We start from the raw sequence: 26,750 nt of genomic DNA on the forward strand, positions 1-26,750 counted from the left end.
TACTTTAAGTGGGAGAGTGTGCACTATGCAAGACAAAAACCTCCAGCAATGGCTGCCAATCATGTCCCCATGAAAGACGATGACCTGTATCCTGTTATGAACATTACACTTGCCAAGTATTATTAGGAAACATTTCTCAAAATGAAAACTGTAAAACATGAGAAAGGTGAACAACAACCAACAGCAAACTTCTGTTTGCAGTATATAGGCACATTTTCATAATCTGAATGAGGAAAATATAACAAAAAGGGAGAAAACAAGTTAATAAATATTTACAGAATGAAGCCTTAAATTATTTAGATGTAAATCCAAACCACTGTGATAACTCTGTAGATTACAATCCATGTTTGTTTGGTTTGGTATTTTTCTCCCCAAAAGAACAGGTATCTGTTTAATTTTAAAAAGGCTGAGAAATACCATGCTGAAGGAAAAAAAACTTGAGAAGACTTATAAAAGAATCTCTCAGGAAAAATGTAATTTGCTAGCCTTTCTGGACAGTAAACTCTTAGGCTTACATAGTTGTGAGAAAAAAAAAACAACCCCAAGAACAGAAGGAAAATGGAATTTGAAGGGGGGAAAAAAAATCTATCACTGTACTTCATAGACATACAACACAAAAGGGAGAATGGACAGATTACAAATTGTGCCTACTACATTCCCCTCCCTCTGTATTTAATCTTAGGCTATTAAAATCCATTTGGGTAGTCTAAACAAGTCTTAGTTGCTAATAAAGAAATTAATTTGGCATATGGATACTCCAGAATAATGATCAGCAGATATTCAACCTGCAACAATGATGTTATTGTTTGTAATAACTGTAAGAATATTTAAAGTTTATTCCAACTCTCAAAAATTTGCTGGGTTTTAAGTACTATTAAACCACTTCTGAGTAGTGAAATGGGACTAAAAATAGCAGCAGCAAATGAACCAGTCACATTCGATAGCTCTAGAAGATTAATAGTTCATCTAGAATTTCATAAAAGGGCAAGAAGCTGATGGACTGTGTCCAAAAGATTTTCATTTCTAGCAAAGCCTCTGTGCAGCAATGCTTGTGGAGCTGCACTATTTGCAGACAGGACACACTCACAAGCCAGGCCAAGTCAAACTTTGCAAAAGCTTGAAAACAGAACAGCTCATGTTTTCATCAACTGTTCCTCTAAGGTAAGCACTGAGGGGAAAATTCTTACTGTGTACATCACTCTTTTGTGTACAACAACTATGGTGTCTGGGTTTTTGAAATTTAACAGAGCACTGCTGAATTAAAAAAAAATGCAAACCACTGCTTATTACTAAACTGCTAGCATTACCAAAACACAGGCTGTGACAATGACTGCTTGGTCATAAATTGCTTACCTGCGTCTTGGTTTTGCCTTCATACATGATCAGTGTCACATCTAGTTCTATACTTTTTAAAACCTTATTTTCCCAGTCCTCTTATATTAAGAAGTCAGAAGTTACCTCCAATACCCCATTGAAACAGGCAGGGAAATGAGAAACTACAAATTCACTTTCCACCACACAGAGCAAAAATCATGGTCACAGCTTCATATTTAATGTGGAATCACTTCATACAGTATGTCAAAAGATCCAGAAACTACTGAAGAGTTAAGAGCCAGAACAACAAAACCACAGGAAATCCAAAATACATCTTTGACCTTTTTAATCCTAAATTCTAGGCTCACGTGCCTTAACAGACAAGTTTGCTTTATGAGGAAAGAAACTTTGGTATGGAGTTAACTAACCACATGTGGCTTTCAGAATAAATAGCAATGGCTATCTAGACACCATGGCAGCAAGATATCCTCTCTAAAAAACAGCAAGAGCAAGCATATACTTGGAGCTGTGCATGAACGCTGGACAACAGAACCTAGCGTAATTTTTTTTTAAGCAACTTCAAAGCATTTATGATTCCTGTATTTTTGATGCTGAAATTCCTATGAAATATTTCCTATAATGAGAAAGATACCTTTCATTTGTTAATCACTAATAATGAGTACCTTAAAAATTGTGCTCTGATGCTTAAAGAACACAATTTTTTCATTAGGTCTCCAGATCCCCTCTATTTTACTAAAATAATTGTATTTTTTATTCTGTAGGCCCACGCTGTTAGCAGTAGGCATTGCAAACAGAAATATCCCCTTACTCCAAGAGCTACTTACTAAGAAGGTCAAAGATAAATTTGACCTCAAAAAGAAACAAGATTTTTTTTAATAGATAGAAATAACAAATTATCTTTGTAATGTGTGAACCCTTCTACAGTCACTGATAAAATACTTACTGGAATGTTAGTCTATCCTAATCTGTGTTTTATGGGTTTGCAACAAAGCATAATATACAGTGAACACAATGAGTGAAACTTCCGTTTCTGGTGTATAATGATTTTTAGTCATTGAATAAATTTTAGGTTTTATTTGTGTATTCCACTGCAGTGCTGTGACAACAAATCAACATCTGTGTACCAGAGCATACATCAAAAGTATGATGTAACTTTACTTACACCACTGCTATATTTAGCTTTTTGAAAAAGACATAAGCATACACTATGGCCACATCAAATAATTTTCTGGGTTTTTTTCCTTGATAACCTCCACTTTTTTCAGTAATACTTCACTTTTAAAATTTGAATTATTGAAAAACAAGAATCACAGAAAATTTATATAGGAATAGTTATAAAGAATAACCTCACAGGCACTGATATGACAAACATTTATTTTAAGGGCTGAGAGGCATTAATACCCTATCGACAAAGTTGACTAAGAAGAATGACTAACTTCATCTAAAAGGGAAATGCCCACTTTTCTTTGTATGCTGAGAAAAGAAATTCAGAAAGTTATTTTTTGGCCTTGCTATGTCACAAAATCAATCAAACAAAGACCTATGCATTTAATAACCTAAAGTGGTAGTTTTATAAGCCCTTCTATTAATAACAGAAACATCATGCAAAACTTTGATCAATTTTCAGCTGCTTTATAACTGTTGCAAGACCATATTGTATATATTAGCTTTTATATTGCTAATGCACAACTAACAGCAAACTTGATTAGATTAACACAATTTGTCTTAATTACACCGTTATATCACACTAAAGAGACAAATGCCACAAGGTTGGCTAAAACATTTAGTTCTGAGCGCTTCGATTGCAGGATAATTGTGTGGTAACCCCTTCACATTTAGAAAAAAAAAAACCAATCCTGCAGTCTCACTTTACAAAAAGAGTTTAAAATATTAATTGGGAAGAGAACAGTTTATACTATCTAACACAAAGTAACTCATACAACTAGTGTCAACAGCAAACAAAAGAACTAAACCAAAAGTCAAAATACACATAGCAAGAGAAGCACAAATGCTGCATTAAATACAACTAAGATAAGAAGACAACGCACTTGTTAATAAAAAGACCAAAAAAAGGAGAAAAGTTAGAATTAGCAACACATTTAAAGAAAACGAAATGAGGGAATTTTTTTTTTCCTATGACAACAGAGTTTCCATTTGCAGTCTTTCCATCCATAATTTGTCTGGTACGATACATCCGTTAAAATATTCAGAATCTCACAGAAGAGCTAATTTGTTCTCTTCCAAATTAACTCCTGAGATGGTTTTGGATGTTTTAAACAGACATTATTATGAATGAAGCAAAAGCAAGGCAACAAATGGACTTCTTATCACGCTTGATCTTAGCGCTGATGACAAACGTTTTTAAAAGTTATCATAATCTTTTTTGTCTTTTTTCCCCTCTGCTTCAAATCCATCAACCCCATCACTGTCCCTTCTCCTTTTACGGTTATTATGGATGTTGAAGCGTTGATTCATCTGTGGTAATGGATCCATTCCCAAAACTTTGTGTATTTGACGGAATGCAAGGAGTCTCAGTGCAAACTGGAAAAATGGGAAGAAAGAAGGTATTTCTGTTAGAAACAAGTATCAACATTGAGTACTTTGTCAAACAAGTAATGAAGAATATTAGTGGTGGATGATGTTATCCTTAGCTCTCATTATCCCTGTTTTTCTCACTCAAAGTCAACGCAATAAAATGTCTGTGTCACTTTCGCTACTCTGTACAAAATACATCACCTTAGCATAAAAATTACGTGCATGTTTTAGCTGCTGGACTTGCACTGAAACAGCCAAGGCTTGTCATGTGTCCAATTACACATTAGTAATCTCTAGCAAAAGGCTCAAACAAAGAAGCTGGGGGCAGTAGTCTCTTAAACTGCAAGTGCGAATCATCAATACTGTTCAGTGGACATGATTAATGTTAAACTTACATGAATTTTTAAAAGACTAAACGTCAATGTAATTTTACATCTAATAACATACTGCAACAGAGTGAACACCATCTTTACAGATACATTACACAGATGGGAGTGCTTGAAACTTTTCAGGAAAACGTTAATTTTATTGCAAAAATGAACAATGTACTACACTGTTGTCACATATTCATTCACTCCACAACCCAGCCAACAAATGTTGTTACTTCACACATACATTTCCTTACCTGTGCACTTGATGTAATATCCTCTCGTTGCTGATCTGTCATTACAGCAAGTGTATCAAAAGGATCTTTTTCACAAGGGTCCAGAAGGCCAGGACCACCTACAATGGTTAGGCTAATTAGTATCACATCTCTGCCTTACTTCAACCAAGATTACAGATTTTACGTTAGGTAAGTATAAGTATACAGACACTCAAATGCAACTTGCCTTTGAGGATGATTCCTGAAGATATACACTCAAAAACTCTTCTCAGCGCATCCCCAGGACTCTGTGGTCCAGTAGCACTGCTAATTGCTTTTTCCACAAGCAACTCCATAGCCTAGACCAATAACAAGAAAACTCAATCAATTTAGAATACAGATTAAAACTGGAAAAAACCTACTATTCTTGTTCAAAGCAGAACTTTTGAATGTAGAATTTTGAAGAACATTACACAAAAAACATTTTCAGTTAAAATGGAAAAAACTCAGGTACTTCATAAAGATGAATGAAAAGAATGGTGCTGGAAGGTTAATATTGAGTACTGATATGCTTCTCATCACAAGTTGCTAAAACATTTTGTAGACATTTATACAGTGGTAGTCTACATATTCAGGCAGACAACTTGACTAGCCACTTTATGAGAGAGTATGAAACTTTTTGAGGGAGTACTTTTGAAAGAGTAGGTCACCTGAATCTGTCAGCCACATTAATAAACAGTACACAGTATAGCCAAAGAAATTAATAAAACACTATAGATTTTTTTCCTACAAGATTATAGAAACTTAGAGCATAGACATTCAATGATCTTTTAACATGTAATGGTTACTAGTTCTTTAGTTCATCAACGCTGAAGTTCACAGTAAGTTTTCTCTTGGATATTGTTGAGTGCTAACTTGGATATTATACAAGCATAAAAAAACCCTCTGCATTAAACAAGTTTTTCTAAAACCTACACATAATTTGATATTAGTTAAAATGGTTTCAATACTAGCTGTATTTTAAATAGTGTTGGTTTCTTTTTGTCCATTGTTTACTTTTATTAGTCACTATTCTCTTCCATAAAAGCCTACACAAGGTATTTCCCAAAGTAAATAGCTTTCCCTGTGGTTTTTTTTTTCCCCCAATATTAAATAGATATATTTCCATACTACCTCTTCATCAAGATTAATTCTCCAGCAACTCTTTTCTGATTTGTTTGGCAGTTTTTTTTTTTTTTGTTTGTTTATTTGTTTTTTTTTTTTTTTGTCCTCCCCACCAAACAGTTCTTCAAATGTTGCCTTTTATTTTTATAAACTTTCCCGGAGCAAATGCCTATTCTGATGCACACAATTTACAGGCACGGTTGATTGCAATCCTTCACTAAGGGTGCACCATTCCTTTTTTTAGCTCCATTTTACTAACAAATTTAAATTCTCGAGTGTGGTATTTCCATGCTCACACTGCATCACTCAGGATTTCACAACAGTAATTTAGTTGTTTTCAAGTACGAGGTAAAATACAAAAAAAAAAAAGCAGATCACATTTTTGCATTTATTCAACCCTAGTACACTTGGATCCTCATAGAGTACACTGAGGTGTACAACTTAATCCTTAGGAGATGTGAATTATGACACCCTGGTGTTTACATACACAAATGGCTGGATTTCAACTATGGCAAAATAAAGGAAATAAAATCTACTTTGAATGTAATTCCTTCTAACTTGTAGGAACCTCACAAAATTCTTCTAATGTCTATTTTTAGGTATATAAAGAAGGTTCTACTAATGTCCATATTTAGACTTAATACTTTCTATTTTTACAACTTCTTACACCTTTTGAAAAGCTCTGGCTTCTCTGGTTTGCTGGGCTTCTAGCATATAGGCTAGAAGTTCTGTATCCACAAAAATACATCTATTCAATCCATGAAATTTCATCTAGCATACATTATATTTATTTAAAATCACCATTGGTTTTATCGGTAAGATTTTGCCAATGGGACAAAAGAACAGTAGATTATAAAGACTTCAATGCTGATGGCATGTCACTGACAATGCATCAGGTACCAAGAGCAAATCAGGAATCACTTTTGGAGAGAACTGAGATGCAGCTAGGTACGACACACTGTTTCATACCTCTCTTCCCTTCTGGACCTGTCTTAAAACACAATGTAGGAAACAACATTTCTTGTTTATTTATGTGCCTTCTGTGTGTTGGCATAGTTCTAAAGACGCTTTTCTAGAAGCGTGACAGGATTATTCTTTGGCAACTCAGTGTCATAGTGGTAAGAGGGCATTCTTGGAGAGCATCATTTAACACAGTCAACGCAAAAGGAATGCTACAAGAACACTCGACCTCAAGAATCAAGAGGCAAGCTGGTATAATCTAGAGATGTAAGTGACACTGATTAAAATGCTAATGGTGACACATCCACAGACTCTACTGAAGTACTGTGGTATTTCTTCTTGCAGACGGGACATATTAATGATCACAGGAGTTCCTGTGATTTATTCTTTCAGGAAGCATTTCTGTTATCAGAGAACTATCTAGGCACAGATGACATTTTAAATGACTTGAAGTAAGCTCCAAGCCATTCAAATTAGGTGAGTAGAAAAAAAACCCAGATAATTCTCTATGAAATCGGAGAAAAAAAAGTGGTAAAAGCTACAAGAATGCTACCCACAATGAATACAAAAGAAGAAGAAAATTCCTTTTTGGGGGAAAAAAAACCACAAAAAAACATTTTTTGGGAAAAACAAACAACACAATCCAGCTCCAAATGACAAAACCGCAGAAAACTAAATTTTTAGAGCGAATCTAAATTATTGATTGGGAAACAAATTAAAAAAAAAACCAAAACAAACCTCTACATCACTTTTTGAGAAAGTCTATATTCAAAACTGTAGTAACACTTCCCTGTACTTTTTTCATGTGTGTTAAAAAGCCTCATTCAACAGAACATTACTCACCCAGCTTGGAAAATCAGACCAAGTTGGAACTCGCTGACAGAGGTCTCGAAGAATACGTATAATAATCACACAGGACTGCAGACCATTAGCTCTAGCCTTGAGAGCAATACAAAATCAAATTAATTAATCCCAGCACCTACAGCAAGTAGGACTTGCTGAAAGACTAAAACACCACTGTTCAATGGAAGCTCAGATACAAGATAGAAACAAATCATTCTACAACTTTATTTCATGAGCTGCCATTTACAGCAGTATTTTATACAGGGTTAGTAATTTAAGGTGATGGAAGTCTAAGTGCACAGGTTATACAAGAATACCATTTCTTGATCCCCTCTACACTTTGACCTATGTTCACTTGTAACAATAAATACAGTGTCTTTCTGTATTAGAAATAAAAAGGATAAAGTGAAGATCTAAGAAATAGGTATAGAGACTGAAAGGTCAAGGAAATCTGTTTGGTTTCTTTATCGTGCCTTTGCTAGAATGCAAAGTCACTAAACCAAACAGTTGCTTCTCACCTTTCATTCCCTACACTTAATGCACTTAAAGAAATAGGAAAAAAAGTCTTAAGTCTAAACACCAAGCTTTAAACACATTCTATTATTTAAAGCAAAGTTACTCTGCAGCCTTATGGAATATATAACGAATATACAACATATGATCACCCCAAGCGAGTCAAGCTTTCAACATCGCCTTCTCAATAACCAGAAAAGAAAAATCATGTCAAATGAGCCATAACTGCATAAAGCAGTTCCTCCACATTCAACCGTCTACATTTAAATTTAGGGACCAGAAAAATATTAAGTATTATTAGCATGAACAACGCCGAGTGTTTCCACACAATTATACATTTATATTGCAACTCAACTAATCTCTCATAAGGCTACAAGAAAAAAGTAAAATGATGTTCCGAACCTGGAACCACTTAGCGTGGCGTAGAGCAGCCAGAGCGTCAAGGCATTTTTGCCTGTCCAAGACGTCCGGTGGGTCTTTCACCATACCCGAGGTTACATCTAAAATGGATTGAATTGGCAAAGTGCAGTGAGGAATGGGTGTTTGACCAGGTGAGCAAGACACTTCCTTAAAGTAGCTTCAATGTCACACATGCCATTTGAATTTTAAACCCTTGAACAACAAATGTAAATGTTCAACAAGAGCCATTCAATCAGGATTAGGGCATCAACCCAGTATGAAGATCAAGAGTGTTTTATACTTTAGCTCTGAGGTTATTTTCAAGTGCATTGCTGATTACGCAATGCGTAGCACTTCTTTATTTAAGCTAACACTGGAAAAAACACACTTTCCCTGAAATTAAATACTGAAGGAAGGATGGTTGGACACAGTGCACCAGCACAGAGAACACAAGACAGAAGGAACACAAAAATCCACTTTAACCAAGTAGAAACATTCAAACTCAAGCTTCTTGTAAATTTTACCTGTCACTTATTACTTGGGACTTAAAGAAAACTAAACAACAAATCTTAAAAGCACTAGGTGTTTAGTAATAACACTGTTCTTATTCCTTAACCTTAAAATTTTGCTTTAAAAAAATCTGAGTAAAGGAATGTAAAATGTTTTTCATTATTAGAGTATTCCATTACTTTCTATATATTCTCTGACTCATCTGACTAAAATTCCTCAGCCTGTAATACATGTACTTCGGTATCATTTAGGATGCAACAAAGTATGTGCAAAGGGACTGCTCTGCCTGAGATTCAGCAAGAAAGATTCAGCAAGAAAAGCAAAAAATTGTTTTAAAAAAACCCTAAAAGCTGAATGTCAGAAAGATTAGGAAAATACGGTAGGCTTTGTACAGTTAAGTGTTCAGAAATGCATTTAACTGCCAAGCTGACTCCTTTGTTACCACGGAGAGACCACAGGCCTTCTAGAAGTCATTTAATCAATTAAACTGGAACCAATGAACAATGTGAAATAGTAACCTCTGGTTACTTAGTGCACAGGTAACAGCAGTGATCAGCTTTAAAAGCTCCTTGTTTAGTTACTAATTATGAAAATTGCAGTTGTGACTAGTTACAAAGTATACTGGCAGCATAACTGGATATACCAGCAAGATAAAGTTAGGCATGCCAGAGAATAAAATAATAAAAAAAAAAAAGAGACTACTGAAACATGCCTGCAGCAAGCAGCTTTTAGGGTTGCTGCAGAAAGGGCTCCGAAACCACATCTTTTACACAAATGTAAAATAAACAGTGGGATATTTTATTATTCAGAGAGCTAAAAAGCCATGAATGAGCACAATGGTATAGCTTTGCTTTAAAATTAATCTGAAGTAGAACATTCAGGAGTGATTTTTATAGGACAGTCCTATTGCATTGTGCAGCAAGAGGAGAATTTCAAAGGAAGAACAAAGCTGAGGTATCCTTCTCACACTAATATTCAAACTTGTGGGCTATATGTTAAAGTGGAAGAATGAAAATCTGCACTGAGGCATTCACAGAGCAAACTAAGACTTTTAAAGCAGTACTTCCTTTAAAAGGAAAAAAAAAACCCCAACAAACCCAAACACGAACCCCACCTAAACCCTAACCTATACGTAAAGAGAAGTGCCAGGTAACTGATGAGTACAACCTGGATATAAAAGACAAGAAAAATACATTTAGAGAAAACCCGCAGCAGGAAAAAACATGGCAAAGTAAGGTTGAGAAGCAACAATATAGGCTGTTGAGCCTAGCGGCCTAATTGGTCAGCAATTTGCGTTCTTCTAAAACTAATATGCAAATAGCTGACACTGAAAACTTTCATCACAATAATGCACTGCATAATTTGAAACTTCAATTACTTCTAGCTCTAAAAATATTCAATTTGGAAGGTAATTTTTCTAAAGCAAATTACAATTTAAGCACACAGAGGAGAATCTTGGTCAGTACTGGAAACATCAATATAAAGCATGATACTAAGAGTTGTTGGATAAATATTCTTGAAACTTAAGATTCTGAGAAGTCAGAAATTGTAGAGTACACAGACTGATAAAATGTACAAAGGAGAGTCTTATAACATTTCATCTGTGGATTTTTGCATCTGTTTCACATTTCAGGATTAACCCCTTAGACTATTTACTAAATTCAGATGCCTAACCTACCACCTTAAGCTAAAATGAAAGCTGATTTTACAAAACACAAGCATGAATTATTATCCTGTATAACTTAACAGTAGCCTAAATATAAGGGGTTAATCTTCAATTAGACATGCTGTGTCCACACTACCTCTTTGTTAAAAATTAACAGGGGTATCAAATTTGTTAATTTTTACTATGCAAAAAACATTTTTACCCAGTCAACTATTTCAAGACTAGTGTGAACACTGCTTAATTCTAGGATAGAGGAAGACAAAGACGAAAAGAAAAAAAAAAAACCAAACTAACCAAAACCACAAAGTACCAGCAGATGCTAGAACTATGCATCCAAACCCCCTCCTTTGTAAAGCATGGCAGGTGTGACACTGAGCTTTAGAAAACCTTGGTCAAAAATCCTTCCAATGTCTTGGCAGCAACCCCTAACAGGAATCAAGTCTCTCTGCTAGAAGGCTTTGGACCATTAGCTAAGGATAAAAAAAAGACACAGGTGCACACATTGGTGTTCACAAGTTATATACACTTTGTCTGCTGAAGGAAAGGTTCCACAGCAGGGGTTAGAGCACTTGGAATACATCAGATTCAGCCATCTGTCAAACGCACGCTACTGTAAGAAATGGTAGCTATGCGGTTAACAAGTTTATTTCATTGTGGGTTTTTTTTTTTTAGCCTTTCATCACATAATGCAATTATTACACATCAAACATGACTCTAATTCACGTGCAAGTCTGTCTCATCTTTACTCAAACTGGTTCTTCCAGTAAAGCCTTCCTTATCACCTGAACTAGCTTCCCAGCCAGGCTAAAAAAAAAAGAAAAACTTTAATCCATTGTAAGACACAGAGCACAAGAATCTGCAGTAGGAAAAACACAAACACATACTGTTACTCTGCAGCAAGTAAGCGGCAGTCTTCATAATAAGGCCTTCTTTGCTGCAATAATTTGCAATTCAGTCTTCTATTTGCTCTAGTTTCAAAAGTGAACTTTTCTGCACGTCCATTTTGTACTGCTCAGTGTCTTGAAATCTGACTTGATTTGGTTGCCTAAAGGCAGTACTGCATTCAGCAGTATGTAAAATCTCAATGATCATTTTAATTCAAGTGTGGGTCAGACAAAAATACAGATTTGTTTCCCGTAGGTGGCATAAATTAAGGGACTGATGGTAGTAATTAGAAAATTATTTTTAGTCCACATCACCACTTAATTAAAATTCAAAAATTGTGGCAGGAATCAATATTGCACTTTTGCACAGTACATTAAGAAATAAGCACATTTAAAAAGTTAACTTCATTTAATGATTCTGCAATAAAACTGTTTAACTTAAATATTTTTAAATAAATAAACTTCCTTAAAGTTTACTTCTAAGTAAACTTAAATATGTGAAGTTGGATTTAGAACAGACAAATTAGGAGTCATTTTACACTTCAGTCTGTCAAAAAAACCAAGTAAAATTGGTTGGGTGTGACAGTATATTTACAAAACTTTTAGAGCTAGGAGTAGTATGTGCAGATCATGTACAAAGCAATCTTAAGAAGTCATCCAAATTAGAGAATGTATCTTGTATTTTTTCTGATTATATAGGATGACTTTGTTAACACAGTCTGGTTACAATGCTTAATCACAGCTACAGGACATTTAGGAATGTAATGCAAAAGCCTCAAGTATTTTAGAGGACATATAATAATATTAAAAAAACCCTCTGTGTCTTATTTAAGTATATACACTAGCACATGTATATGTACACACAATTTTTTTCACCCTAAATAGTCGCAGATCTCCTATTTGTAGGTTCTCTGTCAAGCACCAGAACCCTGTTTACCATGATCTCTTAACTATGAAAACACAGGATTAAAAGGAAACAAAAGTTAATTTTCTCTGACCCACAAACAAAAAGAACCAATGTACCGCAGACATTAATCATGCTTATTGGCTTAAAAGCTTTTGGAGCTTTGAAAGTGTTACAGAACAGACCCTAAAGCAACAGTGCTGGCACCGGATAAACTGTGGACTTCACAAATGTAAATTGATTTACAAGCTCCACCTTCTGCTTCAGGTCAACGACAAAGCCATTTCTTATAGTACTAGTCTGGGTTTGCCAGTTGGATAGAAGACTGATCATAGTATCAGGAGCCTGGATATACTCAAAAAGCACTCCAGACCGAAAAGCAACCTCAGAGAGCTGGAAAAAATCGCATTGTCTTTTAAAGTTAGAAGGCTGTTACCACCAAAAGTATTATAAATGTGCATTTTAAGTGTGCTTCTATTTTGAATGTGTAAGTGATGGTAATACTGATCCAGTTTAAACCCCCAAGCCTGTCATCTGATTTTCTAAAATCATGAAATCTTTCTCTTAGGGCAAGACTGCTCTAGAAAGTGAGTTTATAGCCACTTGCTATAAAATACTTAATTTTCCACATAATTTTAAAGCCAACAGGAAAAAATAGTCAAGTTTGTACCTTTTCCAGAAAGCTGAGGTTGGATGTAAAGTTAGACATTTTAAAAATTGAAGAGATGTATTATACAAGCATTTATTTTAATTAACTGTTCTCTACTGAGACTGGTTGTTGAAAAACAAGGTTTCAATCAAATATATGTGCCAGCATGTTGCCTTCCAGGACCTTAATTGCATCTTAAGCAGAATAGATTAACATAAAACCAAAAAATGGGTGAAAATAGTAACATCTTTAATGACTTCCCAACCTCCATCCCTCATATTCTCCTCTCGAATGACTGGAGATGTCAGTGTGATAGTAACTTGCATTTTGGGTTCCACACATGAATTTAAAATTATTGCTGCTTCTGGGACTGCACACTTGATATCGTATTTCTCAGGACTTATTACCTAAATATCAAGAAACAGAAATTTCTATTAGCATGTGGCCAGTGCAAGTTAGGGAAGAAAACAGATTTCAACATAATCTTTATGAGAACAAACAGAAACACAATATAATTCTATAAAGCAGATACCTTTGTATTCAAACAGACCACAGTATGCACAATGAAGACACATGTAGACTTGCATACCAGTTCCAAATCATTCATGGAAACATACAATAGTCACCAAGCCAGAAAAAAAACCTACTCAGAAAGGAAATTCATATATGAGTTAAATTACGTAACAAGAACCTTCAGAGTGTTTGAGATAAAGAAAAGTCTCAGTGCCACTTAACACGTCAGCTGGATGTGTTTCTCGCTGGAACATAGGAGCCCTTCAAAAGCAAAAAGGTGCAGCAGTGTTTTTCAAGCTCACAATTAAGAGGATGGATACTGCTTAAGCACATTCTCTACATGGCTGTCACAATATGCTAAGAACAAGGGGCAGAGAAAAAAAATGGAAGAGTAACTAATAAGGTTGTTACTCTGAATTGCCTTTTGCAAATAGATTTAATAATTCTAAAGATCCTCATCAGAAGGAAGTGCTAGACATCTATCACCTTTCATAAACCAAACAGATTAATTACTTCTCCACAAAGCTAGACCAAGATGGGCAGCTTTTAAATTTTCTGTTCCAATACATCAAGCAAAAGCAAACTCAAGATTATTTCTAATTAAGCTGATCCTGCTAAAGCATTCTACATGCCACTGATTCTGCTGAACATTTCAGCAAACAGTACTAGGATACTAATGTTGTGACAAGCATGATGGTAGACAGGCTTTGTTCAGAGAGCAAAGACTTCACTCTGTACTTTCCTTTCTGTGGAAATACAACGCAATGAGACTTAACTAATTGCAGAACTACAAAGCACTGACACACACCTGGAAACAAGATGTAAGCACAAACCAACTGACGTTAATGGAGAGCTTTGACCTTCAGGCAGCAAGATGCCTGTAAACACTGCACAAGTTACCCATACTGCTCCTGTTTACTGGATAATAGTCTTTCTTCGGTTCTTTTCTATTTCCCAGTTAAATGAAATCTATTAAATGATGATTGATACCGCACTGCTAGAAGAAACACCTATATACTTGTATGGGCAGAATATACAGGAAGCAAAACATGTGGCACAGATCCCTGAATTCAGACAGAGCTACTCAGAAAATGGAAAGAAACTGAAACTGTGCTGTGAACAATGGCACAGTAAGCCCTGCATACGTTTGACTTGAGGATGGATTTTTACAGTGTTTTTACAAAAATTCAAATCAAAACCCTAAATTCTACTTACTGCAAGTTGTTTGGGAAGACTTTCAGCAATACGACTGAGTAACGTTTTTGAAGGCTTCTCAGCACATAACAAAACAAGATTGACGTTTCGGTCACCACGAAGCAGCAAACCTTTAGCCAAAACGCCTACCCGCAAAACTCCTTTCAGTGCTCTGTGAATTACAGTTACAAGTTGTATTTAAATTAATACAGAAAACCTTAAAACTGATCCTAAAGACAAAAAAGTGAATTAAATTAGGAGTGTTCCACATACTTTTGAGGGCATAGTAACATACGCAGTATCACAACCCAAAGAGAATTGCTGGAAGCACTGGTAACAATAAGGAGAAACTTCAGAAACAAATGACAGAATTCTTGAAGAGTAAAGAAAAAAAAATACCTGTCTTTACTGCCATCCTTTTTGTCATCTCCCTCTTTGTTCTTGCTTTTTTCATGATCAGTCATGTTGTCAGAAACAAGTTTCAAAGCACGCTCCGTAATAGAAACAATTTTTTGGACTGCTTGAAGTTCCTCCTCCGTTGGGTATATAGCAGCATGTTTGGTCATGACATAGCGGTCATCAGAAGAGTCAGGGCGGCGTAGAGGCTAAACAGTTGAAAAAGCGTATTTCTAAAATTTTAGCATGCTTCTGAGCTCATAAGTAAGTGACCAAAATAAATAAACATGTGACTAAACAGAATATTCCAACTTCACGCTGCTGAAATATAACAAAGCACGAACGGAAATTAGCTTAGCTTATACCAGTCACTATCAATCATGCATGACACAAAACAAAATGCATCAAAATTATGAAATCCCAGGATCAAAAGATGGGAAATACATTCATATTGCTTCAAAATACAGTATCCATGATTACTTTCACAGAATAACAGAATTCAAAACGGTATGGACCTCAGCAGGTCCTCTAGTCCAGCCTCCTATGCAAACTATGGTCAGGTGTGAGACCGTATCATGTTGCTCATGGTTTTATCCAGATGGTTTTTGAAAACTGCCAATACATGTGAAAATAATTATTTCCATTATTCAGTCTGAACTGCTTTTATCTCAGCTTAACCTGGTTATATCTCACTCTCTCAACGCTGTAAAGAGCCTGCCTCCATTGTCTTTATAATGCACAAGTATTAGAAGGCTATTACACCCCACTGAAGCACTCTCTTGAAGCTGAATAAGCTCACATTTCTCAGTCTCTCCTCTCAGAGCATGTGTTCCTGATCATCCTGATAGTCCCACACTGAATCCGCTATGGTTTATAGTATCTTTCATGAACTGAAAAGCTCGTAACTGAATGCAGTGTTGCTGTTCACTTATGTTTATCTACTAACTATATGCCTGTAATACAACCCAAGATGCTACTGGCCTTCACTGCTGCTAGGGCACACTGTTGACTCACCTTCAGCTTACTATCTTGCCAAGAATTCCAGAATTTCATAAAGTTCCTGCTGGTCCATTCCTCCAGTCTGCCCAGACCCCTCTATATGGCAGCCCTGCCCTCAAGGTACCATACTACTCTCTCACCCCAAAACTGATTTTTGTGCCAGCTGCAAACCTTCAGAGTGCACTTACTCCATCACCTTTCAGATTGTCAATAAGGTGCTAAAGAGACAAATCCCAGGATAAGATGTGGCACTGCACTTGTTACTGACTCCCAAGGTATGACCCACTACTAACCATTATCCTGAGATTGACAATCCGAATTCTTGTCTATACTTTGGAACACAATTCAATAAATAATGTGTACAATGAAATAAATTAAAAAAGGTAGTACAAAAATCCAGAGTGACTTGTACTTCAGAAGAAACAATATTTGTCTTTAAGACATTCTTTTGTCATTTCAGTGGACTTCTTTTAGAAGACAGGTTCACCTCAACAGCTTCATTTACACATAATTTCCTCTCCACTTTTCCAAATCTTTAATAAAGGAACAGTGTAAACAACTGAATTAACATGGAATAATTTATAGTTTTTAACTGTGCCTCCCAGAAAGTTTTTTTTTTTTCCCCTCAAGTTAAGCAACTCACAGCTGGTCCTTGGGGCTGAGGAGGCATTCCTGGTCTAACTCCCAGCAAGCCTAAAGGTCCTGGAGGACCATGAGGATATCCTCCATCTGGCATTCTGCGACGGTCATCCCAGTGATGTTGCTCTTCCTCCATCCTCCTCCAGTACATGTCCTCTTCATATCGCCTTACATGCAATCAAAGCATTCTCATTATATAGCTGTTAATACCTATAACTCTTTGAAGTAAATTCTTGAGTGTCCTTACTAACTCATTTCTCATAGCCTTAAGCAAACACCAGTAAACTTCAGAGAGTAACTTAAAATGAATGGTTATTTTGAAAGTGGGTCTGTATTTATAGCAAAATAATTCTAGTAAGTCTGCACACCTCAAAGGGCCTGAACACTATCAAAAACCTCAGAGGGTTAATTTGAAGCAAGACAGCGCAGAGTTCCCAAAACAACTATTCAAAATAACTAACTACAAAACCAGAATTAGTTATAGGTAATCTAACTGCAGCATACCCTCTTTCATTAATAAAACAGAGTGCATTACCTCATTTCCATTCTCCAGCGTTCTTCCTCTTCTCGTCTTCTCCAGTATTCTTCTTTCTGCATCTGTTTCCTCATCTTTTCTTCTTGAATTTTTCTTGCCCGAATACTGGGCTTTACCTCTACTTGTAAGTCTGGGTTTACTTTTTTCTAGTTCAGAAAAATAATGAAAGAAATGTGTTTCCTCTTAAGGTTACAAGGGGACTAAAATGCATTACTAGAACTGCACTGAGTGAGCAGCTGAAGAAAAACCTGTGTACAGTATTTTAGAAGAAAGAAGTAGCAACATATCACGAACAGCATGAATTTCCTCCTCACTTGTGTGACAACAAAGCCTCTTAAGATTAAAAAGTTACATGAAATACTAAGTAATTTGTTCTATCGCAGGATGACTATTTTCTGAAAAACATTTCCTTTTAACTATAGTGTGCATCCTGATGCCCTGTTCCTTAAGAGTTCTTCCTACAGGAGCATAATCATGAGTTACTGAACAACGTTTTTTGGTAAATGTCTTCTTTTCTTTCATTCTTTTCATAATTATGCAGGTACACTCTATCTCCTGTGACCACAGTAGATTCTTCCAATATAATCTTAAAACGACTGAAATGCACTCTAGATGTCAATACAGGTGTCTCTCTGTTCATGACTAAAAAAAAAAAAAACACCTGTAATGCTTCTTTTTCAGATGTCTCCACAAATGGCTTATGTGATTTAACCTGTCAAAACCAATGAGCACCACTATTTTACACTATTCAAAACTCATGGTAAACAAATAAGCTACTGTTGCTTGCATATGCTGTACCTTGCTTTAATGTTGCCTGAAAACAACAAGTTCAAAAAGTTTATAAAAAACCCAAACAACAAAATACATTTTCACAGTCTGCATTACTCCGTTAGAGACTATATTCTCAACAAAATATATTTCTCTGCATTTCTATACATGTCGTTTATTCAGACTACCGACTTTTGTCTAGGCTTTCAACACAGGAATGTGTAATCAGTCAGCCGACATCTGGTGAATTTTCAGACGGAAGGATTAGCATTTCCACTAACCTTGTACTGAAGCCTGTGCCGCCTCCCTTTCAAATGCATCTCCTTGGCGTTAGGATCATTAAAACTGCATTCACAGAGTTTACAGTGAAAGCGGATCACCTTTCCTTCGTCATTTCTTACCTGAAAAATAAAATTTTAACACATTTGGCTTAAAAAAAAAAAAAGCAACCAAAACCCCCAGCAACACAAAAAACAAAGCAAAGGCCATGTGAAAATGAATCTGTTTCAATGACACTGGATAATATATAGGCTCCCTCAATACATGGTAAAAAATTCACACAATAACTAAAAGAAGGCAAAGTTGAACCCTCCGGTTCTGACAAGACACTGCTGTGCTCTCTAACGAAGAAAGAACAAAGTTCTCCCAGGCCAAAAAGTACAGAGATTTAAACTCAAGCTTGAATATATTGAGTTGAATAATTACAAACCTGGAAACAAATGTTTGTATCAGACTTCACTCACTTATGTCATGACAACCACATCAAGAATTCCCAATTGAGGATAAAAGAAACGTGCACAATACAAAAATATAAACATGTGTACAAGCCTTAACAGGATCAATGGCTTGTCATTCTTCAAGGAGGACCCAAGGAATTACAGGTCAGTCACTCTCACACTGACCCTCAGGAAGGTGATGGTGAAGCTAGTCCTGGAAAACATTTCCAAGAACCTTAAGGGCAAGAAAAGCATCAGAACTAGTCAGCATGGCTTCACCAAGGGAAAGTCATGCTTGATCAACTTGATAAACTGCTGCAATGAAATGACAAGTCTGATAAATCAGTGTAAAGAGTTGATATGCTTATAAATAAGCAGTCGATGTTTATAAATATCTAAAGGGCAGATGTCACGGGCATGAGGCCAGACTCTGCAAGTGGTGTTCAGTGACAGAAGGGGTGATGGACACAAACTCAAACACAGGAATTTACATCTGAATGTAAGGGACTTTGAGGCTGACAAAGCACTGTTACAGGCTGCCCAGAGAGGTTGTGGAGCTTCCTTCTCAGGAGATACTCAAAACCTGCTGGACATGATACTGCACAACCTGCTAGAGGTGAACCTATTTTAGCAGCAAGGTTGGACTAAATAACACCAGAAGTCCATTCCAAACCCTACCATTCCGGGATTCTGTTGTATTGTCTACCTCAACTTCAGTAAGGCCTCTGACACTGGCTAACCATAATATCCTCACAAAAGAGCTGTTGATCCATCTATTGGATAAGCATACAGACAGGTGGATTGAAAACTGACTGAATGGCAAGGACCAGAGGGCGGTGATCAGCAGAATGAAACCTAGTTGTAGACTGGTTAACTAGCAGCATATGCCGAAGGTCAACATCGGGTCCAGTCCTGTTCAACATCTTCATCAATGATCTGCATGGGGCTGTGTGTACCCACTACAAGTCTGCTGAAGACACAAAACTGGGAAGATGGGCTGATATGCTGGAGGGTTACCCTGACCTCCAGAGGGTTCTCAGCAGGCTGGTGAAATGGGCAAAGTCCTGTACCCACCTCATGAACCAGTATGTGCTGGGGGACCCCCAGCTGGAAAGTATCATGGCAGAAAAAGTCCTGAGGGTCCTAGTAGACACTCAAGTTGAACATGAGCCAGCAATGTGCCCTTGCAGCAAAGCAGGCCATTGGCTGGTCGAGAGAGGTGTCTTTCCCCTCTAAGTCACCACTGGTGAGGCCACAAATTGCATTCCCCTGATGTTTTCTGGGCTCCCAGTACAAGAGATGTGGCCATACTGAAGAGAGTTGAGCAAAGGACCAACAGATAATGAAGGGAATGCAGCATCTCATCTATCAGAAAAGACTGAAAAAACTGAATCTACAGAAGAGAAGGCTGAGGGGATCTTCTTGATGTGTGTAAATACCTGAAGGGAGGGTGCAAAGAAAACAGAGACAGACTCTTTTCAATGGTGCCCAGTGACAGGTTTAAAGGCAGCAGGCACAAACTGAAATACAGGAAGCTCCCTCCAAACATCAGGAAAGACTTTTTTTTTCCTGGGAGGGTGACTAAGCCCTGTCACAGGTTGCCCAGTGAAGTTGTAGAGTCTCTGTCATTGGAGATACTCAAAAGCTCTCTGGGTGCAGTTCTGGGCAATGGCTCAAGGTGGCTCTACTTGAGCAAGGAGATTGAACCATATTACCAGAGGTCGCTGCCAACACTTTGTGTTTCTGTTTCACATTGAACAATTTTTCACGAAAATAGTCAATGAATAATACATCAATACCTCCTCCACATAGTCATGGCCAACTGGCTGGACATCACTTTGCAAGGCAGCAAGAGTTGTGGGAGTCACAGGTTCAGCTGCTGTGTCTGATTTTACTTCCTGTGTTGGTACTGTAGCAGCAGGAGTTGTTTTAACACTTTCAGATGATTTCATTTCTTCCAGTTTACTTCCTGTTGTCTGAAGCTTATTGCCACCTACAATTCAAAAAGTTAAATCATTAATTTTCATAAAATTAGAATGTGATTGCACATGATGTGCAAACTGAAGACTCCATTTGAAAATATCAATATTCTGACCAAATTACTATCAGTCTTTTAAAATTAGTTAAAACTTAAAATGTAGTTTAAATAGAAATAAAGCTATTTTTAAAAAAGTTTAAGAACATGTAAGCTTTTCTTACTACTAGTTTATTTCAGCAAGAAAAAAATTTCATTTATATAACTGCTGTTTTCATTATTAGTTTTCATGCCTCTTCCAAAGAGATAGGACTGAATGGGAACAACTGACCAAATATGTTTTAATATTCTTTTTTTAGATTTTGTTTTTGGAAATTAATCCAAAAAATACTTCAAAACTTATTGACGTCTGTACTAACAAAGGCAGTACACTCTGTGTTGCAACTGCCTATGTCTTTCCTTCTTGAGCAGGATATCTTACTCTAGAACAGCTTCTTCCAATATCTAAACATCTGCCATGCTCATTTCAAAAAACACCTTCCACAGTAACAAGAATGTTTCGATATCCCAGTTATCACCTACCAAAGTATCACATGTTGCCTTAACAGCACAGGCTGTAAACTGAAATTAGGATCAATTAGACTAAAACTGCAACACTCTAGCAGCTACTAAGTGAAGGTGGAAGGCTTCTTGTGAAGGTGGGAGAAGCCTCTAAGAAATATCAGATGAAGACAAATGGGCCAGAAACATCATATGTTTTGAAGTAAAATTTTAATACATTCTTATTTTCACCTACAGTTCTCTTCAACACTAGAGTTACTCAAGCTTAAATTAACTAAACATTTTTATTTGCTTCTCTAAGTCTTAAAAAAATTATATAATAGTTTAGGTTTCAAAATAAAGACTGACTTCTGTACTTGCCAACAAAGTTTATTTTCGGTGTAGATATTTTCTTAACAGCTATATTAGCAGCAGATGAAGATGTTTTGTTGTTGGACGCAGTGTTAAGTGGTGTGTTTACTGTGGGAGTAAGAATTTTCACTGCAGAGGAGGCAACAGAGGAGTTCACAGTACTGCTGCTTGTTCCTATGTTTGAAGCAGAGGCAGTTGGTTTGGAAGCAGATGTGGATGTTGAGGAAGTTGCCTGGGTAACCACATTTGGTTCAGTTGAAGGAATGGGTTTGCCAAGTTTTGTGTGCAACTTTACTACCTGTAAAAATAAAGATAAAGTCATAACACTTTCTCTGTGAGATAACTATATAAAACAATGTAACACAAACTCCAACATAACTAAAAAGTTAGCTAGCTGCTTCTTCACGAAGTGATCTTGGCAAAAAAAGCCCTAAAAGGTGGACATGTATATTCTATGAAGCAATTGCACACCACCTGCTAAATGCTACTTAGTGACAACTAAAACCCTGTGCTTTATCAGCATTATTCTCATACTACATCAAAACCACAGCACTGTACCAGGTATTAGGAAGAAAATTTTCTCAGCTGAAACCAGGACACTTGAATAATAAGAACAAAAGAAACCTCTTACTTTCTGATGCTTGGCACCACGGATATGGGCAGCATAAGCATCTGCCCCTGTACAAGACACATCACAAAGCTCACAGCGTAACTGATTCTGAGTTCCACGAGCTGAAGTGCTGCTGTTACTGGTGTTCTGAGAAGCTTTTAATGCTGCTTCTTTCTTTTTGTGTTTCTGGCCTTCTAAGTGTTCTTTATAAGTCTGTTTAAATACATAACACACACAATAAGCTGTCTTTGCACTGTTCATTCAACATTCATGTGAATACATGTAATATAGAACATAAATACTTCCTACACTGAACATTTCTCCAGTATGACATAGTCTAAGGTGTTAGCAAGTCACTCCTGACGCCAAGGAATTTCCACTTTTAGGTATGCAATATTCGCTTTCCTTCTCTAATTCCTCAGTTCCTCAATCAAGTAGTTGTTAACAGATACTACCATTGAAAACTTGGTATTATCAGAAAACCATTATTTTCTGCACTGCAGAATTTTTATTCTCACTTTTCAGACCACAAGACCACAGTGATTAAGTGTATCCGGGGTTCTAAAAAAATCAGTTCAAAAGAAGGTAATGCATAAAGCCATGCTGAAAGCAAAATGCAGAAGTTGATGTGTGTTCCTATATAAACACTAGCAATCTAGAGAACAGGTAGGCTGGGAAATAATGACAAGTTTGCCTAAAGAGTAAGAGCTATTTAGCCAGACAGACATATCAACATCCTGCACAAATTGCTATCTATTTTCTACACATATTCACTGTGAAACTAAGCTGGGATGCTGGAATGCAATAAAGAATAAACTTTTAGGCTTACCATTCACAAAATTTATGTAATTTCATCAATTTGAAAAAAATATTTTCTAGTAAGTTGGCTATGCTAAAAAAGCAAATCAGATTAGAAGTTTAGAGTATTTCTGAAGCCCAAAGCACAGCTGAAGCTCCTCTGTACAAGCTTAGGGGATTTAACTTTTTGTCTTCTTTTAGTAACTTTCTGTGATAGCACATATTTCGATCATTCCTTTAGAAGTATAGAATCAGGTCTTTAAAAGTTTACAAATATTCTTAATGTGGTCAGGTTTTTTTTAGCTGAAGAAATCACAACTAAAGTCTATAGCAGAATATTACATAATACAGGTACCTGTGGTCCAGCACAGCTGATCTTACAAACGTCACAGTAGTGGATCTGGGGTGGTTTGGGAGGTTGTTTTGGTTTCAGTTGCTTATTTTGGAATGGTGCCTTTTTAGTAAAGGTGGTCCCTGTCCAAGCAGCTGTTGCAGCAGCAGCAGCAGCTGCTGCCGCTGCCTGTTTCTGTTGCTGCTGCTGCTGCTGGTAATAGGACGATGCAGCTGAATACACTGCGGCTTCATAGCCAGAGTAAGAGGTACCTTAAAGATCAAAATGAAATAAATGTTACATCACTGTACATCATGTATCAATTACATAATACACTAATTCAGAATATGTTGCATAATAAAGTTTAGGCAAGGGAGGGGCAGGGCAGGATATAAATGATTTATTGAGGTCTAATTAGGCAGTCTGAATTTTTCTTCATGTTTCACCGCACACAAACACATGGTTACAAATTGTACCAGTAATATACTTGACTTTAGACACATCTTTGCAGGCATTCCATTAAGTTAGATAAATCAGAGCAAACCGAAAGTGAATTTAAGTGCATCTGGTAAGACTGAGTATGATGTAACAGGAATTTTAATAAAAGACTTGACAAGGACCACTTGAAGAATGCAGTCTTCCAGAAGCAAATTTGCTGTTCAAGTTTCCAAATGGCAAGGAGAACAGACATTAGGCAGAGAAGGGAAAAACAAACAAACATGCTAAGATAGAGTATCTAGCCCTATTACATTCTGTTTCACTGATTTAAATAGTTTTATTGCAGAGAGGTGTTTGCCTACTACAACCTGACTATGCAGTCCTTGATTTCTAGTATCATAACTGAATAAATCAAGGAAACTGGGCTTTTGTATCTTTGAGCCAGTTTTCCCCACAAATTTTCTACATCTATTAGTTTCAGTACTTTAATCCACTGATCCATCCTCTGCCTCAAGAAAGTCTCACAATCCCTTTCTAAACAGAAAATAAAACAAAAACATGCCAGTTGATTTCCATGTGACTATAAAGTTAATATCTTTCATCTTTAGCTACTTCGTTGATTTCTGATGTCTGAAAAAATGCCTTTTTTTTCAGTATCCACGCCCCTCTCATTTTGGGTCCAGACAGTCCAAACTTAACAAGAATTATATTGGTCTTCTCCTCTATGTCATCGTAAGTGCTGTTTGCTGGTACCATACTCCCTTCTGATTTCCCTGGGAAATATTTGTGTGAATGTGCTTACTATATATTCTCCCCTCACCTCTCAGCAATGCCATGTTTTCTCACAAGTAACAGAAGAGGTACATAGAAACATCAAACCTCTTTTAAAGACACAACAAAATATTTTGCCATTATGACTGAATTATCTGATGTTTCTCAGTAGACTGATGAAATTCACCATGAACTCCTAAAATTCTGAATATTTAACGATGCTCCTGTCACTACTGCAAAGTCCCATAACATAATAGGCAAATTTCTTACCAGAGTAAGTAACTGCTGTTGTGCTATAAGTTGCACTTTGAGTATAGGATGGAACAACAGTAGCTGCAGCTGCTACTGGCTGCACAGTAGACGATACTGGATATATAGAAAACGTTGTTGTCGCTGGACTAGGGGTTGCAGGTTTTATTGCTGTCACTTGTCGTGTTTGCTGGGCTTGGGTATACTGAGTTGCACCTTGGCTATATCCTGCTTTTGGAGCTAATTAGGATAGAAAATAAAAGCATACAAACATTGACATGGTTTAGCTGAATAAAATGCAAATCACATTAAGTGATACTTAACAAAATGCTAGGGCAAAAATGCATAACAAGTGGTGTTTGTTTGGGTTTTTTTCTTGTTTGTTTAGTTTGATTTCCTCCAATCATGGTTATGCATTTGGTACTCTGCATCACACAACTGTTTAAACATTTCACAGCTCACACTACTAAGCCTCCAATTTATTTTTTACTGTGCTACCATGTTCTTTAGACAACCTTCTAATTCAGTGGCTTTCTGAACTACGCTAAACTAAAGCAGGCCTAAATTTTCCCATTATTTTCAATTAAAGTAAAAAAACAAAAAGGCAAATAGGATTTGTGCTTTGTAGCAATAACAGTATCACTAAGAACTACATAAAGTAACTAAAGAATTTTAAAAGTCTTTTTAATCAAGGTATAACCTGAATCCACTGTTGCCTATTTGAAGCTACTTCAACAAGGTCACCCAAAAGTATGTTTTGATTGTGTTTAATAACAATCCAAACCCTAGAGATAGTTACTCATGGCATCTTCAGAATAATGACCAAGTTCTAGGTAGAGCAAACTCATACATATAGGCAGAGATTAAGTGACAAAACTGAAAAAAATTAAAGATCCTGATAAGGCAAAATAATTGAAAAAAACCATTCTTAAGTTTTAGTGCACAGACTATGCATAATTACAGTAGTTTGACTTATGCCACCCACCTGTCTGGTAGTATGATTCAGCTACTGAAGGCTGAGGCTGGGCAGCAGCAGCCACAGCTGCTGCAGTTGCTGTTGGTTGTTGATAGTATTGTTTGCTGTCATAAGCTACAGCTGGGGCAGTAGATCGAACATAAGAATAGGAATCCTAAAAATGAGAGAAAAAACAAAGAAATTTCTCCTTTGAGTATGTATCTGAAGTAAAAGTCATTAGCAGGGTCAATGAAGTAATGCCTTCTGCTGGTCTACTGAAGGTTAAGATTCAAAAAGTAGAACAAAACCCACTAACAGATGAAGTATATATAAATGCATTAAAGAAATGAAATTTATATTTACAGATCCCTCAGGCATGAAAAATGCACTGATGGTCTTTTTCAGACTTAATGTTGGAATTGCCCTCACGTTATTAAATCGCTTTCCCCATCACTTTTTTTTAACAGAAATCCGCAACTCACTAATTTTTCATGAAGACTTTATTAGACCATATTTCTGTAAAATATGAACTAAAAAAATCACCACAGATCTCCAAAGAAATGTCAATTTCTACAAACCACAACAACTTCACTAGTTTACAAACACAGAATCATAGAATCAAGAAGGCTGGAAGAGACCTCAAAGATCATCGAGTCCAACCTGTCACCCTACACCTCATGACTATCTAAACCATGGCACCAAGTGCCACGTCCAATCCCCTCTTGAACACCTCCAGGGATGGTGACTCCACCACCTCCCTGGGCAGCACATTCCAAAGGTCATCCACTCTCCCTGTGAAGAACTTTCTCCTCACCTCCAGCCTAAACCTCCCCTGGTGCAGCTTGAGACTGTGTCCTCTTGTTCTGGTGCTGGTTGCCTGGGAGAAGAGACCAACCCCCTCCTGGCTACAACCTCCTCTGGACTGTCTCCTCTCTGCTGAATTAAGTTCCCAGCAGATGTCTGGTAGGTTAAAGTCCCCCACAAGGACAAGGTCTGATGATCTTGA

General features: G+C 36.7%; 1 protein-coding gene across 1 annotated transcript in view; it reads right to left on the minus strand.

The window, feature by feature from the left end:
• Positions 1-3,420: 3,420 nt before the first annotated feature.
• ZFR (zinc finger RNA binding protein) overlaps positions 3,421-26,750 on the minus strand; it is a 40,316-nt gene continuing 16,986 nt past the window's right edge. The window contains exons 4-20 of the mRNA XM_054398126.1: positions 25,775-25,919; positions 24,811-25,029; positions 23,356-23,603; positions 22,224-22,415; positions 21,602-21,890; positions 20,505-20,698; positions 18,271-18,390; positions 17,222-17,367; positions 16,691-16,853; positions 15,052-15,257; positions 14,674-14,824; positions 13,211-13,352; positions 8,336-8,433; positions 7,421-7,516; positions 4,701-4,812; positions 4,496-4,593; positions 3,421-3,876 (exon numbers count right to left, since the gene is read on the minus strand). Of these exons, the coding sequence (XP_054254101.1) occupies positions 3,697-3,876; positions 4,496-4,593; positions 4,701-4,812; positions 7,421-7,516; positions 8,336-8,433; positions 13,211-13,352; positions 14,674-14,824; positions 15,052-15,257; positions 16,691-16,853; positions 17,222-17,367; positions 18,271-18,390; positions 20,505-20,698; positions 21,602-21,890; positions 22,224-22,415; positions 23,356-23,603; positions 24,811-25,029; positions 25,775-25,919 (2,799 nt within the window). The 3' untranslated portion in view covers positions 3,421-3,696. The remainder of the gene's footprint in view (positions 3,877-4,495; positions 4,594-4,700; positions 4,813-7,420; positions 7,517-8,335; positions 8,434-13,210; positions 13,353-14,673; positions 14,825-15,051; positions 15,258-16,690; positions 16,854-17,221; positions 17,368-18,270; positions 18,391-20,504; positions 20,699-21,601; positions 21,891-22,223; positions 22,416-23,355; positions 23,604-24,810; positions 25,030-25,774; positions 25,920-26,750) is intronic.

This window comes from Indicator indicator, chromosome Z, assembly GCF_027791375.1.
Source record: "Indicator indicator isolate 239-I01 chromosome Z, UM_Iind_1.1, whole genome shotgun sequence".
In the NCBI taxonomy this organism is placed as follows: Eukaryota; Metazoa; Chordata; class Aves; order Piciformes; family Indicatoridae; genus Indicator; species Indicator indicator.